The 16,929-nt window shown below is 40.1% G+C and overlaps 1 protein-coding gene across 4 annotated transcripts in view; it reads left to right on the top strand.

Moving 5' to 3' along the window:
• PARD3B (par-3 family cell polarity regulator beta) overlaps positions 1 to 16,929 on the top strand; it is a 616,262-nt gene that overhangs the window by 485,427 nt on the left and 113,906 nt on the right. For all 4 annotated transcript variants that reach the window (XM_037913130.2, XM_037913131.2, XM_037913132.2 and 1 more), the window contains one exon: positions 29 to 139. In XM_037913130.2, the coding sequence (XP_037769058.1) occupies positions 29 to 139 (111 nt within the window). The remainder of the gene's footprint in view (positions 1 to 28; positions 140 to 16,929) is intronic.

Consider the following 16,929-nt stretch of genomic DNA (forward strand, 5'->3'; position numbering starts at 1 on the left):
CCTGACTCTTCCCTAATGTCTTAATCAGATTTGGAAAGAGGAAAGAGGAGAAAGGTGGGAAAGTTGACCAGAAGGGAAATCCAAAACACGGCACACTGAGAGAAGAAGAACTAGAAAAAATGAAAGATGAGCGTGAAAGGTGAGTAAATCATGTAAACATCTATGTTGATTAGAAGAACAGAAGGCAAGGACCTCCTATGTAGGAAGGAAAGCCAGGACAGTTGTTCCAGGCCTGGACCAGTGATATGCCATCCCAGCCCTCCGCCTATCGGTCTCTGCAGTGCAACATTGTTAAGCCAGTCTTCTGGCTTTCCCTTTATGAGGCTGCTGCCATGCTGGGCTACTGCATAACAACATCTATTCTGCTTCCTTTACTTCTGTGATAGTGCTTAATGCATTCTCTGCACAGCCTGGTGCAGCAGCTCTTCTTCAGGGCCCACACTACCCAATGCCAGTAAGGGGACCTTCTCCTGAGGCCTGGCCTCATTTCTCCTCCCCTCCCTCCCTCCCTCCCTCCCAATGCTACGTGAGCTGCTGCTTCTGGAGCTCTGTGCACTGATCTTCCCCTCTCCTCCATAAGGCAGTAGGAGCAGCTTCTTATGGGTCTCCAGACTCCCTTTCTTCCTGCAACCCTCATAGTGGTTTCCAGCACTCCAGGCCTCTGCTGACTATGGTGCCAATCCATAGGTTTTCTGCTTTAAGTGCAGCTTTGGTATATTAATCTTTATGTTGTTTCCTCCTTTTTTGTGTTTTGTTCACTCAAGGTTATAGAAGAAATTAACCTCTTAGATTCGTGTTGTAATAATATAAAGTACACAAACGCTGAATATGCCTAAGGACAATGGGAATAAAGTAGTACCCAAAGATTAGGGAATGTCCTGAGAGACTGAAGAACCATTGTAAACCAAGGGGGTTTTATTTTACTTCTGTTGGTTTTTTTCCTCTCTCATAAAATATGCCTGTCCCATCCATAATCTCAACAACCTCGCTGCCTTTCCAGCCCAATAGAACTAATAGCTTTTACTCCTCCTGCCTCCCACCCTCCTGAGTTCCTACTCTTGAAAAGCCTGGAAAAATAGGTAATCCTTGCAGTGCTGCCCTGAAGGTGAGAAAATTCTTCTCCTGCTCCTCCCCAGTAAAGACTAGCCTTCTGGGTGCAACCATATTCCCACATGGTGGGTCTTTGTTCCCCTCCAGTAGATGGTGCATGTAAGAGGTTAATGAGTCTGCTAAGGCTATCCAGTTACTGCAGTACTGATATTGGATATAGTTACCCAATGTTTTAATAGGTAGTTTATCTAAATTAAATAATATCAGGGTAGGATTTATACCATTTGCTTTAAAATTTCTGTAGCATGTCCCTGGTTTTGCCAGGCAGTGGAGTGCCGCCTTTATTTTAAACTGCTGATTCCCAATTTGGATGCTGGCAATTTGAGAGGTATTTGTCCTTCATTTTAAAGAAGCCAGTGTCTTTTATTAGGATACTGGCAAGCAAAGAAGTATGTATCCCATCTGTTAAAGGGCCAGTGTCATTTACTAAAATGTTGGCAGACTGAAAGGAATGAGCCCTTCTGTCTAAAGGGCTAATGTTCCAATTGGACATGAGATAATTGTTCTTAACATTTCTTAAGTGTTAACTGCTTTTTAAAAATCCATAGTCACTAACTGATGGTAAATTGGTAAGGATGTATTAGAAACAAGCAGCCTAATGTCTTCATCATTTTGTTTTCTCTTCTCTAATAATGATTTAACTTTCTGCCCTGGAAGTGTTTGAACTGAAATGGAGAACAGCAGGTGTGTTGAGAAGTTGATGAACTTAGCTGATATTTTTAACTCACTTATTTGATTCTTCTTCCACATTGCAAATGAATAGAAATATCACCCTCTCTCCTTCAGGTAATTCTGCTTACATAAAAAAATTCCTCGTATTATCCCAAAAGTGGTATAACATATATTGTATATACAAGCAGGTCATGACGCTTCTCTAACTAAAACAAGAACATAGTTCTCTATGTTTGGTAGTTCAAGACTATCTACTAGTTGACTTGAAACCTGTCTTGTATTGCTAGTCACAGGGGGGCAAAGATTGTAGCAATGATAAAGGGAAAGTGCATACTGTAGCTGGTTTTCTCACAACACATTTCTGTGCAAGAATGATATGAGGGCTTGATTAAGATCAGCCTCAAGATAAGTAACCCAGTTTAAATGAAATTGAGTACTTTATATTGTTGTTGACTATTCACCGAATGATGATGCTTATGAAGACAGTATAGATGAGTTTTATAACTGTGTCCCAAGATTCAGTAATCCTATAATGTATAATGTAATTCAAGCCTAAGATTTTAATGCACATATTGGCAAAGAAAACCATGCGGAGAGCCTACACCATAGATCTCACTGCTACTATGACTTCACTAACTGCAATTCTGCATACGTTGTCTCATCTTTAACAAACCAAGCTTCAGTAAAGATTTACTAGAATGTAGGCATCATATTTTCAACTGCACTCTTGTTTGGAGTGAAATGTATTTATGACAAAACTAACAAGTACTTGACTGTAGCGTGATAGACTACAGAACTGTAAACAAAACAATCTCCTAACTAACCTTGAGCAAAGTATTAATTACTTTTCTAATTTTGACTTTCATAAGTGATATTAATTACCTATCTAATTTTACCTTTCCATGAATAGTTACATAGTAATTTTTATTCTGAAGTCTCAATTCCAACCCCTAGAATAACAAACTTAGTTTGGCTGCTTGAGGTTGTATGTCAGTTAAATGCTGACTGCCTGGGTTTTTCAAAGGTCTACCACACTAACCAATACCCCTTCACCACATGTGTGTATACATCGATCTGACACATTTTTTTAAGACCCTGAGCTATCTATATCAGGTGTTAGTGGCAGACATCCGAGTTGTTGATTTTTGGGGTGGGTGGGATAGGATTAATGATCAAGGGCATTTCAGCATCCTAGCAGCTGTGTGGACCTTGCATGATGTTGGGAGGTTGGTTTTGCATGCACTGCACGTTTGGCATGCCTCCAAAGGCACAAGATCTCTGTGGGGTGTGTTTTCCAGTAGGAAGTGCATTCGCAACTTGGAAGAGTAGGATTTCTTTTGCAGTTTTTCAAAGTGCGAATATCCCCCCCACCCAATAACATGATATTTCATAAAATCCAGTGGGCATCAGGCTGCACATATGACCCTTACTTACAAGGTGAAATGTTGTTGCTGTACTCATGTAAATCTTATTTCCATTCCACATCTTTCTTTTTTAGTCCTTTCTTTTCTGTGTTTCCTTTCCTTGCTGCTCTGTACCAGTTTTGTACCACCAACACATCCTACACTAAAATGTGAAGGTAAAACATCATTATTATTTATAGTGCTGGCTGGAAAGCAAGAATTCCATTCCGCAAAAAGAATTTGAGGTTTTGAAATTTGTTTTCATTCCACATCAGAACAAAAATAAGAGCTTTCAAAATTGTTCATGAAAAAACATGAGAGAGAACTAATTAAATGTTCACTGGGCTAGAGAGAGACTGACTCCATAGCCTAGTCATTGGGGCATTTACCAGCAATGTAGGGGAACCAGGTTCAAGTCCCTGCTCCAGGTTCAAGTCCCTGCTCCAATTCAGGCTGAGCGGGGACTTAAAACCTGGATCTTCCATAGCCCAGCCCTAACCACCAGGCTATTGGCTATTTTGGGGTGGGTTTCTCTGTGCTTTTGCTAGAAATTGCTTCCTGGACCTGAAAAACCTTCCCAACGAAGATGATAAATTTCTGCAAAAAGTTTGTTTCGATAAACTGGCATGTTCCGAAAAACTCTCGACCAGCTCTAATTATTTATTGTTTATATTAGAAGTAGTCATTAGAGGTCCCAACCAAGATCAGGTCTTCGTTGTGTTAGATGCTGTAAAAACACATACCAAGTCTCAGACCTTGCCCCAAGAGCTTACAGGGTAGATATAAAAGACAAAGGGTGCAAGAAAGAAAATAGCATCATTATTCTCATTTTACAGATGCCAGTTCAGTAATTTGTCCCGGTTCACAAAAGGAAGTTTCTATCAGAGCTGGGATCTGCTCCCACATTTCCTGATTCACCGTCTATCGCCAACCAAAACCACTACTACCCTTTCTTTCTGAAACCGGGATTACATTCAATGATTGATGCTACTATGGGCTTGAAATGGTTCATGGGAATTTAGGATGTGAGTTTTACTTTCTCAGTAATAGCCATATCTGTATCTAATTGCATATGAAATCAGCACCTCCTGTAAATTTCACAGTTTATTCCTTTTTTCCACTCTCCTTCAGTCTTTCATTGCTCATAGTAGCACATATGACTAAAGCCTCACAGAAGAATGTCAGAACTTCATGGCTGTATTGTACTGGGGGGTTTTCCTTACCCTGCTATTTGATTCTCTGAGCTGGTAGTTTGGCCTTTCTAATGCAAGTCAATGGTTCATTGGACTGAGGCCCTATTTTAAATAAACTCATCATTTTGTTCGTGCTTCGGAGGCTTTGGCCATAATAAAACATCAGCTCCAAAGGTCTAGAATCTGCCCATAAAAGGAATAAAAGCAAATACTATGTCTAAGGCTGATTTATTTATTTTTTAATCTGAGTCAAATTTATATTTTTAGTGTGTTCAGAGTCAGTTACTACCAAATTGTCATTTTTTACATTTTAAAAATAAGCTGTTGTTTTAGTAAATTATCAAGTACCAGAAGAGGTGGTCATTTTATTTATTTAATTTTTTCAACCCAGGCTTTTCCCCTTCCCTTCCTGTCTAGCTCATGTTTGGATGCCTTTTAATTTTTTAACATTTGAAAACTATTGTAAAACAAACGAGAAAAAGATATTAGGTACTTGAGTTTTACGTGTAGTAATTTATTCTCTTTTCAAATGCAAATAAAGTGAGTATCAGTTGAAAGAGAGCTATTTTTCCCTGTTTGTTTAGGATGATTTTACTGGAGCATCCCTGCTGAGACCAAAGTCTCCTTTCTAGCAGTCGAACATCTTACAGACGTTAGAATAAAATTTCCCTAAATGAAGCTCCTCATTGACACTGGGGTGATTTTAATAAATAACATATGACTTAGTGAGTATAAAGACACACTGGGTACAGACCAATGCTCTGCACTGGGTTCCTTGTAGGAGGCACTAGTTTATTTTGTTAATTAAACCTTAGTTTTGTGTTTCTCACTGGAATTAATTGAGGAGATTTCAAAAGTAGCATTTAAGTTTTTGTGCAGAAAGGAAGAAAAGCAAAGGGAATGGCCCTTATTTTCAAAAACTGGCCTGAACTGAAGGTAGGTAAGAGCAAATCTCAAATTTGGAGAAAGTTAATTGGATTCAATCTCTACATTCAGGATTCTAAATTTTCCTTCCAAAAGCTGTGCGACCTTCTCCCTTGTCTTATCGGCTGCTGCATTTGTTGCCCATTCTCATAGTTTAAATCAATACATGTGTTTTTGATATTTGGCAAACTGAAATTTAATTTTGCAGCTGCGCGATCCCTTTAGAAACTAAATGCGTCTTACAGAAATAAAAACATTCAGAGAGAAAACATTTTGAGAGAATACTAGTGAGTGAAAATCTATTCCTGTTCTATCAGCATTTATTTCATTTTATTTAATTACAGAGGATTTGTGTGTTACTGGAAATGAAAATGAAAACCGGAATAGCCACATGAGCTGCAATCTGATAAAACAGCCAGCTATTGTTTGGAATGAGAAGTGCATGCTTGTGGTGTTCAAAACCAGTACATTTTAAAACCTACACACACAGATAGCTAACAAACCCATGTGGCTTTTGTGCTATAGTCTGCTAAGTCTTGGAGTATTATTATTATTATAAAAATAAAAACCTGGAGATGGTCATATTGATTCTCTGATAAAATCTTGGTAATTTATTTCTATCACAGCTCAATTCTGGGAAGACCATACCTGTTTGGGACTCCCATGTTTTTTGCATCACTATTTATTAAGGGTTAATCCAACCTGGCATTACTGTTCATTGAATATTCCTGACTTTGCAGCACAGCTAGGTCCTGTGGTTTAGACAAAATAAAGTGTTGGATGGGATCCCAGTTTTAATAGTCCCAATTTATTATAACCATTGAACCCTGATCAGATCACAGATTGGATTAGATCCCAGTTTTTTAAATGTCCCAATTTATTGCTGCCTTGGAACCCTGATAAGAATATATATTTGATTAAGGCTTCGGTTTTAAAAAAATTCCAGTTAATTACTTGTAGATTCTTATTAGATCATAGCAGTGTAGCATGGTATGTAGGAGTTATGAAAAAATTACTGGATGAAGTTACACAGGTCAAGGTCAGCGCCTCATTTTGTGCTGACAGTATGAAGTTATCAGATTTCTGTTTATTACAGTGGCAGCACTTGCACTGGACAAGAGGACAGACGAATCCCATCCCATTGATTCTAAGTGATTCTCATTTTAGATCTGCTGCTGCTATACATACCAGAAAGTGTAATAAAAGCCTACCATTGAGCAGTGAGGGTCTGATATGTGACTATGACTGATTGATGTCAGGAATCCTCTCCCACCTTTCATAGGGCATGACATTGCATTTAAACCAAGTGGTGGTTTTTGAGCTTCTGTTTCCAATTTATGTTGTTGCTAAAACAGAATTTGCTCTGACAGACTCAGCAAGCTACATACTGCTAGTCCACAGAGAAGGACACCTCCAGTACAGTACTGGTCTGTGGCTTGAACCCAGAATGTTCTGGCTTAGAGCTGAGTACTGTATTGGATGTGGGAGCCAGACTGATGCATGGTGTGGATTATTTGACAGATGATCCTTTTGTCCAGTCACCAGGTTTCTTTCCCAGATGTCACAGTCCAGTTGGTACTTTCCAATACGTCATAGCCTGGCCCTCTAAAGAACCCCAGTGTTTCATTCCCGTAGCATAGTCTCACTGGCTTCCCCTTCATTGAGACAATAATTTCACTATGATCCGGATGCTCTTCTTCAAGGACTATGCTCTCTGGCCACCTAAAGAGTCAGAACATTTTGTTGGTAATGGCCTGGCTCTCTCTGGAGTAATATGCCAAGCTGTGACACTTTTTTTTTTTTTTTTGAAGATACATCTCTAAAGTGATGCTGTAAAAGAGAATTATAACTGATTGCATTACTGACTGTTTACAAGCCAAAGGAATACTTCATAGGAAACATGGGATTAAAATGGAACTTGGAAAAGTAACATTTATTAAGAGCTATCAAGTTCTTTTGTTATTGCTGCTGGAAAGCTTAGTTGCAGAGACAGAGATTGGGAGAGATCCTCCACTAAGGGTAATTCTCTTTGGTACTGCTCAAGCAATGCAAAGGGCACTTCAAGTTGTCTTGATGTAGAGCTGTAAAGTGCTGTAAAGCTGGATCTACGCATTCTGCTGCACGCAGGGGACATTCAAAGATGGATCTCACACATGTCACTGCTCTAGTGATTCTGGACTCACAGAATGGTTCCTAGGAGACTGTTTCATCTGGCATAAGCTAGAGAAGTCTGCTGGCTGCTCTAATTTACCATTAGAGCTAGTTCAGCTTCTTGCCAATGCCAGGATCAGAGGAGGCAGAAAAATGGCTCGGAAAGCCCACTCCTGCTTTCCCCCTCAGTAGATAGAAATCTATATGACATCAGCACTTTGCGTGAGCATGTGCTTGGGGCAGTACCATAACTACAGACTTCCTCGTCTCTCTCCCCCTCTCTGCCAGAGAGTTTAAGGCACATGTTTGTAGGCATGGGCAGTTAGCGAGGGAGTTTTTCATAGGATCGTTGGACTGGAAGGGAACTCGAGTGGTCGTCTAGTCCAGTCCCCTGCGTTCACGGCAGGACTCAGTATTCTCTAGACCATCCCTGACAGGTATCTGTCTAACCTGCTCTTAAAAAGCTCCAATGATGCAGATTCCACAACCACCCTGGGCAATTTATTCCAGTGTTTAACATGACAGGAAGTTTTTCGTAATGTCCAACCTAAACTGCCTTTGCTGCAATTTAAGCCCATTGCTTCTTGTCCTATCCTCAGAGAATAAAGAGAACAATTTTTCTCCCTCCTCCTTGTAACAACCTTTTATGTATTTGAAAACTGTTATCATGTCCCCTCTCAGTCTTCTCTTCTCCAGACAAAACAAACCCAATTTTTTCAATCTTCCCTCATAGGTCATGTTTTCTAGACCTTTCATCATTTTTGTTGTTCTTCTCTGAACTTTCTCCAATATGTCCACATCTTTCCTGAAATGTGGCACGCAGAACTAGACACAATACTCCAGCTGAGGCTGAATTAGCACAGAGTAGAGTGGAAGAATTACTTCTTGTGTCTTGCTTACAATGCTTCTGCTAATACATCGCAGAATGATGTTTGCTTTTTTTGCAACAGTGTTACACTGTTGAGTCTTGTGATCCACTATGATCCCCAGATCCCTTTCTGCAGTACTCCTTCCTAGGGAGTATGTGTCCAGCTGATTGTTCCTTCCTAAGTGGAGTACTTTGCATTTGTCCTTGTTAAATTTCATCTATTTACTTCAGACCATTTCTCCGGTTTGTCCAGATCATTTTGAATTTTAATCCTATCTTCCAAAGCACTTGCGACTTCTCCTAGCTTGGTTATCATCCACAAACTTTATAAGTTTACCCTCTATGCCATTATCTAAATCATTGATGAAGATACTGAACAAAACCAGATCCAGAAATGATACCTGCGAGACTCTACTTGATATGCTTTTCCAGCTTGACTGTGAACCACTGATAACTACTCTCTGGGAACGGCTTTTCAACCAGTTTTGCACCCACCTTATAGTAGCTCCATCTAGGTTGTATTTCCCTAGTTTATTTCTGAGAAGTTCATGCGAGACAGTATCAAAAGCTTTACTAAAGTCAAGCTGTACCACATCTGCCGCTTCCTCCCCATCCACAAGGCATGTTACTCTGTCAAAGAAAGCTATTAGGTTGGTTTAACATGATTTGTTCTTGACAAATCCATGCTGACTGTTACTTATCACCTTATTATCTTCTAGATGGTTGCAATTTTTGTTTGTGTGTACAGTGCACACATTTAGTTCTCCACAACAGATTTAGTACTGGAAAACTAAAAAGTCCTGTGTTCAGCTTAGTTTTAAATTAGGGACTATTAATTAAAAAGTCAACCTTCCATTCCCAAACTCAGGTGAATTTGTCTCTCTTTCTTGTAGGTAGACTCTGTAGATGTGTCTATAAACATGAATTGAATATAATGTATAATGAAGAAATTTTTAGGGGAAAATCATATCACAGGAATATCGTTTTGAATCTTCCACTCTTAGAATTTCTTTCAGATGGAGAAAAATAACCTAATATATGCACTCCAGTACTTTGTGCTGTGAGCTCATAAGATCTCACTAGCCTAAGAAAAGTTGTGACAGGTTAGCGTTTGGGCAGGAGACTTTCCAAGAACACTTAGCGCTACAGGAAATGGTGTTGGTTATTGAGTAAATGTCAGTCTTCCCTCTGAGTTGGTCCTGAACCAATGTTGCAGCATGAAGTTTCAGGCTCTGTCTTTTGAATGCAGTGTAAAATCAAAATCTTTGCATCCTGGGATCAGTACTGATCACATGGTATTTTTCTTTAGAACAGTGGTATTAACCTCAGTGTTTTTGCCAGATTCCAACTCTGATACTCACTAGAGCTGAGCAAATAATGTGCAAGTATATTACAGTTTCCTCACATTGAGTCATCATTCAACTTATCTGGTTGTTTACTTATGAAATGTTTACTTTATGGAAAGATCATAGATATTCAAACCTTGAGCTGTGTTGTAGAGCTGTGATTGTTCTGTTTCTTTTTCTTGATTGGTTAAATTGCAAGGACTTTGGAGAGAATATTTGCATCTGCAAATACTTGCCTTTTGCAATTCTCTTTCTATGGCTGTTTGCTCCAGTAAAAGTTGATCACTTTTAAATTGACAGAAACACACAAACACGCACGGGATAAAACCATGATCAAAACAAATTCACTGAAAAAAATTGAAATTACGTTAATGGAAAACCTTATATAGCCTTCACACTGCTGTTCAAAAAGTAGCAAATGTTCTAGTAAGTATGTTTTGCCTACCTAAATTTTTCCTGTAATTTCAATTCGACAGTGTTGCTGTACACTGTTAAACAGCCATGTTTCACCCCAGAGGTGGTTGCGCTTCAGTAGTGGACAAAGTAATCTCTCTAGTATGTATCTCCTAGCTACCTTACAGGAATGATGAAACTTACTAAATTAATGTTTGATCCTACATAGCACAGGTTTGGGAGTGATGAGCAGGAGAGGAGGTGCAGGGAATATGAATCTGCATTAAGGAGAGCGCTGCAAGCATTTCCATGCATCTTATTACAGTTACCTATAGTTATGCAAACTGGGTGTAATATACTCTACCAGCTTAGAATAGTAGAGTTTTATACTTGTGCAAGGCAATTGAAAAGAAGCCCTAGTAGTCAAGCTGGTTTCTTTCCTTTTTATGCTTGATATCTAGTAATAACAATACTGCAGGAATACTTACACTGATCCAACCCAGTTGCCTTCAGATGTTACCTTCAGTTACCCATCGTTTTGGCAGGTTGAAGACTAAAGCACTGAATTATGAGAAATACTTAACTTTCCACTTTAAAATATTGGGCCTGACCAGAGAATTAAAGATTGGCAAAACACAAATGAGACTTTTAAGGGTAACACATTCAAGTTATGAATAAGATTTGTTAATACTTGTATGAAAAGTTCATGCATGTTAATAATGATAAAATAAAAAGTTTAAAGCATTTCGGCAGATGCTGTCCTCAGATAATCACATGAAATACTCAATTCACTTTAGTGAGTGTTGCATATGAAGGTCTAAAGGCAGAATTTCTTTGGTCCGCTTTTATGTAGATGAATGAAAATATGATGTTTTAACCACTGAAATATATTGTGCTACCAGATAGAAAAAAGTATTAAAACCTTAAACCCAACTGAAATCCGAATGACCTCCTGGGGCAATAGGGTACTTTCTCCTAGACAACACTTTTCTCAATCTATGTGTGAATTAGGGAAATGAGAGACAAAGGCAGAAATGTTATGTAAAATCACAGCTGAGATATTAAGACTCTAAATCAGATGTAAATTAAGTAATCATTGCAGTTTGGAGATCTCAGGCTGCATCACGTGAGTGGAAAAATGCAGTGGCTTTTATTCGGCTGCACACAAGGAAAGACCGAATGAATGGAAGAATGTGTATTACACCAATTAACCAGATTAAAAGACTCACAGGATTGGGCCTTTTTGTGAAATTCGAGCGACATCTCAAGCCGCTTTCACAGCCACTCCCTTTTCACTATATTAATTGCAAATCGAATACTAATTATCATAAATGACCTATGCCTCCTGCCTATCTATTCCTATTGTATACTTCACCTTTGCTAGTTATTGTTCCTTCTCCTATTCTGCCTTTGGGAATTTCATTCACTTATGCACTGATGCTTGGTCAAATCGCTGCTTAAAACACACATTTTCTGCAAAGCCTATCAATTTTTAATCCTTTGTATCAAAATGTTTTGCTGTACTCTATTAAAAATGAAACAACCCCTCCCCACCACCATTGTTTGGTCACCAGGTGTATTTTCTGTTTGACTGTATTGTCTCCTTAGCTTGGCACGTTGGAGCGTAGATCATGGCATTCCATGTGCTCTACGCGGCATTGGGCACACAATCTGTACTTGACATATAATAAAACAGATTGTTGTACTACTTGTTGTACATTTTCAGCAGAAAGTTTGTTCATGCTGGCTAGAAGAAAATAGTACATTCTCTGCCTTTTGGGATCCCTCAAGCAATTTCCGTGCTGTCAGTAGGAGCCTTTGAGCTGTGTCTACATAACCGCAACTTTAACTGTAGCCTTTCTGCAGTAGCTAGCAATTTTTGTTCGTGTTTTCATTACAGATGGTAACTGGCAACATTTGGTTTGCATGCTGCACACTGTGCTAACCAGTTGTTCATCTCACCTGAGATACACAACAGAGAAGAACTTGAAGGCTGGAATGTTCTGTTCCTTCCCACTAAGAAAAGATGTGGTTATTGAATAGAAGTTCCTTAGAGAGTTCATACTGGTGGTACACAAAAAAGGGGCCAGCTATGGAATTTGTGTTAATGGATCATATTTAGGGCGCTACCAAATTCACAGCCATGAAAAACATGTCACAGACCGTGAAATCTGGTCTCCCACCGAGAAATCTGGTCTTTTGTGTGCCTTTACCCTCTACTATAACCGATTACATGGGTGAGACCAGCATTTCTCAAATTGGGGGTCCTGATCCAAAAGGGAGTTGGTGGAGGGGTTGCAAGGTTATTTTAGGGGTGTCGCGATATTGCTACCCTTACTTCTGCGCTGCCTTCAGAGCTGGGTGGCTAGAGAGTAGTGGCTGCTGACTGAGGCCCAGCTCTGCAGGCAGCAGCCTAGAAGTAAGAGTGGCAATCCCGTACCATGCCATCCTTACTTATGCACTGTTGCTGGCGGCGGCTCTGCCTTCAGAACTGGGCTCCTGGCCAGCAGCCGTCGCTCTCCAGCTGTCCAGCTCTGAAGGCGGCAGCACAGAAGTAAGGATATCATGGTATGATATTGCCACCCTTACTTCTGCGCTGCTGCTCCTGGCAGGGTGCTACCTTCAGAGCTGGGGCCCAGCCAACAGCTGCCGCTCTCTGGCCGCCCAGCTCTGAAGGCAGCACAGAAGTAAGGGTAGCAGTACTGCAACCCCCCTACAGTAGCCTTGCCCCCTCTGGCAACTCCCTTTTGGATCAGGACCCCTACAATTACAACACTTTGAAATTTCAGATTTAAATAGCTGAAATCACTGACATTTATGATTTTTAAAATCCTATGACCATGAAATTGACCAAAATGGACCATGACTTTGGTAGGGCCCTAGTCATGTTGGAAGGAGGTCTGAGGAATAAATGAACTTGTATACCATAAATTATTATTTTTGTGCTGAGCAGCCCCACGGTACTTTAGATATGGGGTAAAAGTTTCAAAAGCACGTACATTCCATTTTTCAGAACTGACCTAGGCATTTAGAAGCCTAAGGCCCATTGACTTTCAGTGAGATTTAGACTCCTTCAGTGTCTTAAGCAACTTTTGAAAATGGTACTTAAGTTACTTTGAAAACTTTACCCATATTCTTATCAGGGTTATATAAAAAAGGACTATCTTTTCCTTGATCTGCAATGTGAGCGTTTGGCCTTTGCAGCCCAAAATTATTGGCTTATTTGTGGCTAGGAGAAGTTACGCATGATAGATTCTGGGCCATGGGACGCTACGGAAAATCTTTAGGCAGGAACTACATGTTTGGCTTTGGATGACAATTAAAAGAGAGAGGGATCACAGGAAGCTAAGAGGGCAGGACATGCTACAGCATTTCTAAGATGCCTGTGCTCTAGCTACCTAGGTGAGAGGGCTGTGTTTGCACAGATGCACAGCTAACGGAAGTTGATATATTTGTCAGGCAGTGATTTAACTGGATGCTTGGTTTCAGGTGGCAGAACAGAGTGAGCAGAATTGATATGGGATACAGAAGGGAAATGTCACTGGCTTCCTTCCATCCTATGTGGTTTATTTCCCATTCCCTCATCAGGAAGTTTATATAAACTTAGTATTAGGCTAAACTGTTCAGATTGTGACCTGTGCCTCTCCTCTTTAGTTTCACTGCTGGTGTCAGGGTGGTGAGTGACATGTAATCTCTTGCTTCCACTTGTTTAACCAGACCCATCCTGTGTTACATGTTGGGCTCTTCTGTAATTGTAGTACTCTCATTGTAGTTTCAAGGCTGTTTGCTGTGACAATTCTGTTGATCGGGCAGATTTTTGTGATGAGGGTAAGAGATGGAACTGGTCTAAATTACAAGAAAAAGCAACAAAGAGAAGTAAGAGAAGGGGAACAGGGTGAAACACTACAAATGTGCAACAGCTAGCAGGCTTGGAAGGCAAGACAGAATGTGATATGGGAGAGGAAGGTAATAGGGTGAAGCAGGATAAAAGATTATTAGGCACTCATTTGGTATGTTTTGTAGAAAACAAATGTTCTTAAGGATTGGGTCAGAACATGGTGATGTTATGCAATCAGGATATTTAAAACTTTAGAAAATGGAAAATGGAAAAACTTTAGAAAATAGAAATGACAAGGGTAAGAGGAATAAAGGAAGGTTTAGTAAAATAGGTAGATACAAAACTGAAATTGTACAGCCGTGTAGTTCAATACTCACATCGGGTAGAGCTTGGATTGAAATGAAAAACAGAAAGAGTAAAAGAGAGATCATTGAGCAGAAGTTATAGATTTCCATGGAAGAGTGAGAAAGAAACAAGAAATATTAATACAATTATAATAGCCCTCTTGAAAAGATGAGACATTGATCAGCAAGAAATTCACATAAACTGGCATTGACTGGTCAGCATAATATAGAAAGGGAGTAATTGTTCTTGAGCAGGTACAGATCATAGCAGTGAAAGTGATTGTAGGCTGCATTCATAAGGAAAATTTGAAGACGCTAGGCTTATTCACAGTAACAAAAGAAAATTGTGCTAACCTAATTCCAGCTTTTGTTGTGCAGAAGGTACCAGTACTGATGGCAGAACAAATTACTTTCACTGTCCAACATGAAAGCAAGTTACACATGATGCCACTGTGTCATGCTACTCTGTTACCTTCAAGTCTGCGATCTCTAAGGGGTATGGTATGTATCAGTTCAGAGTCCATTTCAGTTCACCATTGCAATTCCGATGAGTTGCTCCAAGTCTTCTCCTCTGGAGAATGTTATGTGCTGCTGCTTTTGCCCTCCCTCCCTCATCCAAGGAGATACAACATCCCATCCTTAAGGCTAGTAGAAAACCTGTATGTTATCCCACCCGTAGAAATTCCCTGTTGTGCAACATAAAGGTATTGGGCTAGATGTTCAGCTGGTGTCAATAGGCGCACCCCCACTGAAGTCAATGGAGTTATGTCATTTTCGACCAGTTGAGGATCTGGTCTACTGTCTTCAGTTTCCTGGATATATTTGCAAATGCTCAGCATCTCTCAGGGTTTGGCCCAATAGCAGAAATAGTCTTAAATTGCTATAAAAGCATTTAATGGTCAAAAGGCAGAACTTTCAGAGACAGGAACTATAGAACTGATAAATGTATTGGGTCCAATAGCTATAAGCTATTTTGGGGGCGGCGGGTAAACAAATAGAGTGCTTTCACCTTTACATTTCTAAACGTAACGCCATGTGGGGCATGTAAAATATTAATCTTTCTATAAGATGATTTCTTGTGAAGGCACTTTATGGATAAAAGACAGAAACCAGTGATACAAACTCCCTGCTGTATTGATGTCCATAGCTGAATTGCAAATGGAAATCCATCCCTGTCATCATAGTACAGTAAGCACTCCCTGACAATAGGATCCATACTGCACTCACCCTGGAAAGATTGTTTTGATGCAAGAATTGATCAGGGTAGAACTTTTTCCAAAATTACTTAACATAAAATTTGGTGAGTTTGTTCTGGCGACGCTGACACGGGCAGGCTGGGTCCCTCCTGCTGTGCAGTCGTTCTTTTATCGTTATTCAGGAACCCGCAGAGGATGAAGCCTTTTGCATATTTTCATCTACTCACTAATTCTTCGTGCTAGGGCTGTTCTGAGGTTTGACGCTACAGTATAGAAAGGAACACCAATCACTGCTTATTATTGTTTGTTTTCATCTGTAGTAATTTCAGCATAGACTTTAGTTGTATATCCATGCTTGCCTTTTTCTCCACCCCAGAGTACCCATGTGTCCCTGAATAAAGCAATGTTCCTTTTCCTCAATATCTGTCCCAGTGTCCCTGTCTGTTTTACAAAAACAGTCTTCTCCCCCACTTTATGTAAACTCCATCAAACTCTGACCCTCTGAAGGAGCCATAAGCCAGCTGAGCCAATGAAATGGACAACACACTAGCTGGGAGCATGTGTGCCTCACTGACCAGCTCTGTTATATGTCAACACCATGATATACCCTCCATGAGACCTCCCAGTGAAATCTCCCATTCACATAGTAGCAGATCCATGGGGAATCAAAGACTCACTCTGAATCCTGGCATTGCTATGAGTGGTGAGCCTACAGGCTGGTCAGCCTCCACCATCTACACAAGGCTACTGACCTGGCTGGGCCAGCATGTGAATGAGAGGCAAAGAATGTTTGTGGTGTAATGAGAGAATGAGGGGGGTAGAAAAGCAGAGAAGGCTGAAGGGTACAGAGAGAACAGGACTGGATAGAGGAGAGAAACAGGAAAAGGCCAAAAGAAAAAACAAACCATAGAAGGTATCGGAACAGAAAGCCCAAGTGGTTTGAGGAACATAGTAGGATCAAAGAAATAAAAAAGGAAACATGAAATATGGTAAGAGTCAGAATAAATAAATAAATAAATGTAGCCTTATCTGCAGATAAATTACAGAAAATGCAGTAAATGGATCGGGGCTAGAGGACTTGGAGAAAACAGTAGAGAGGACACAGAAAACTACGGTTCTTTCATCCACCTGTTGCTGACTGTATATGTTAGGTTTTACTCTGAAAGAGGGAGGGTGACCTAGGAGAGGAGTGTTACATGACTGAGGAAGGGGGAGAGAAAAAATTGAACACACTTTCCTCTTTTCCATCCCTCCCTCCTTCCAGCTGCCAAAACCGCAGTGTGAGCATCTCAGTGACACCCATCAGAGCTGTCTGCTGCATCATCCCACCCCATGACGAGATGCGTCTTGGTTTTTCCTAATGAGATATATTTTCTAATGACTAAAATAAAAATCCTCAGGTACATATTCCAGTTGGTGGCACATATCTGGAAAGAATGGATCAACTGGATGTACAGCAATGCATTAATATCCCAATTTGGTTTAGTCGTC

This window comes from Chelonia mydas, chromosome 11, assembly GCF_015237465.2.
Source record: "Chelonia mydas isolate rCheMyd1 chromosome 11, rCheMyd1.pri.v2, whole genome shotgun sequence".
Lineage (NCBI taxonomy): Eukaryota > Metazoa > Chordata > Testudines > Cheloniidae > Chelonia > Chelonia mydas.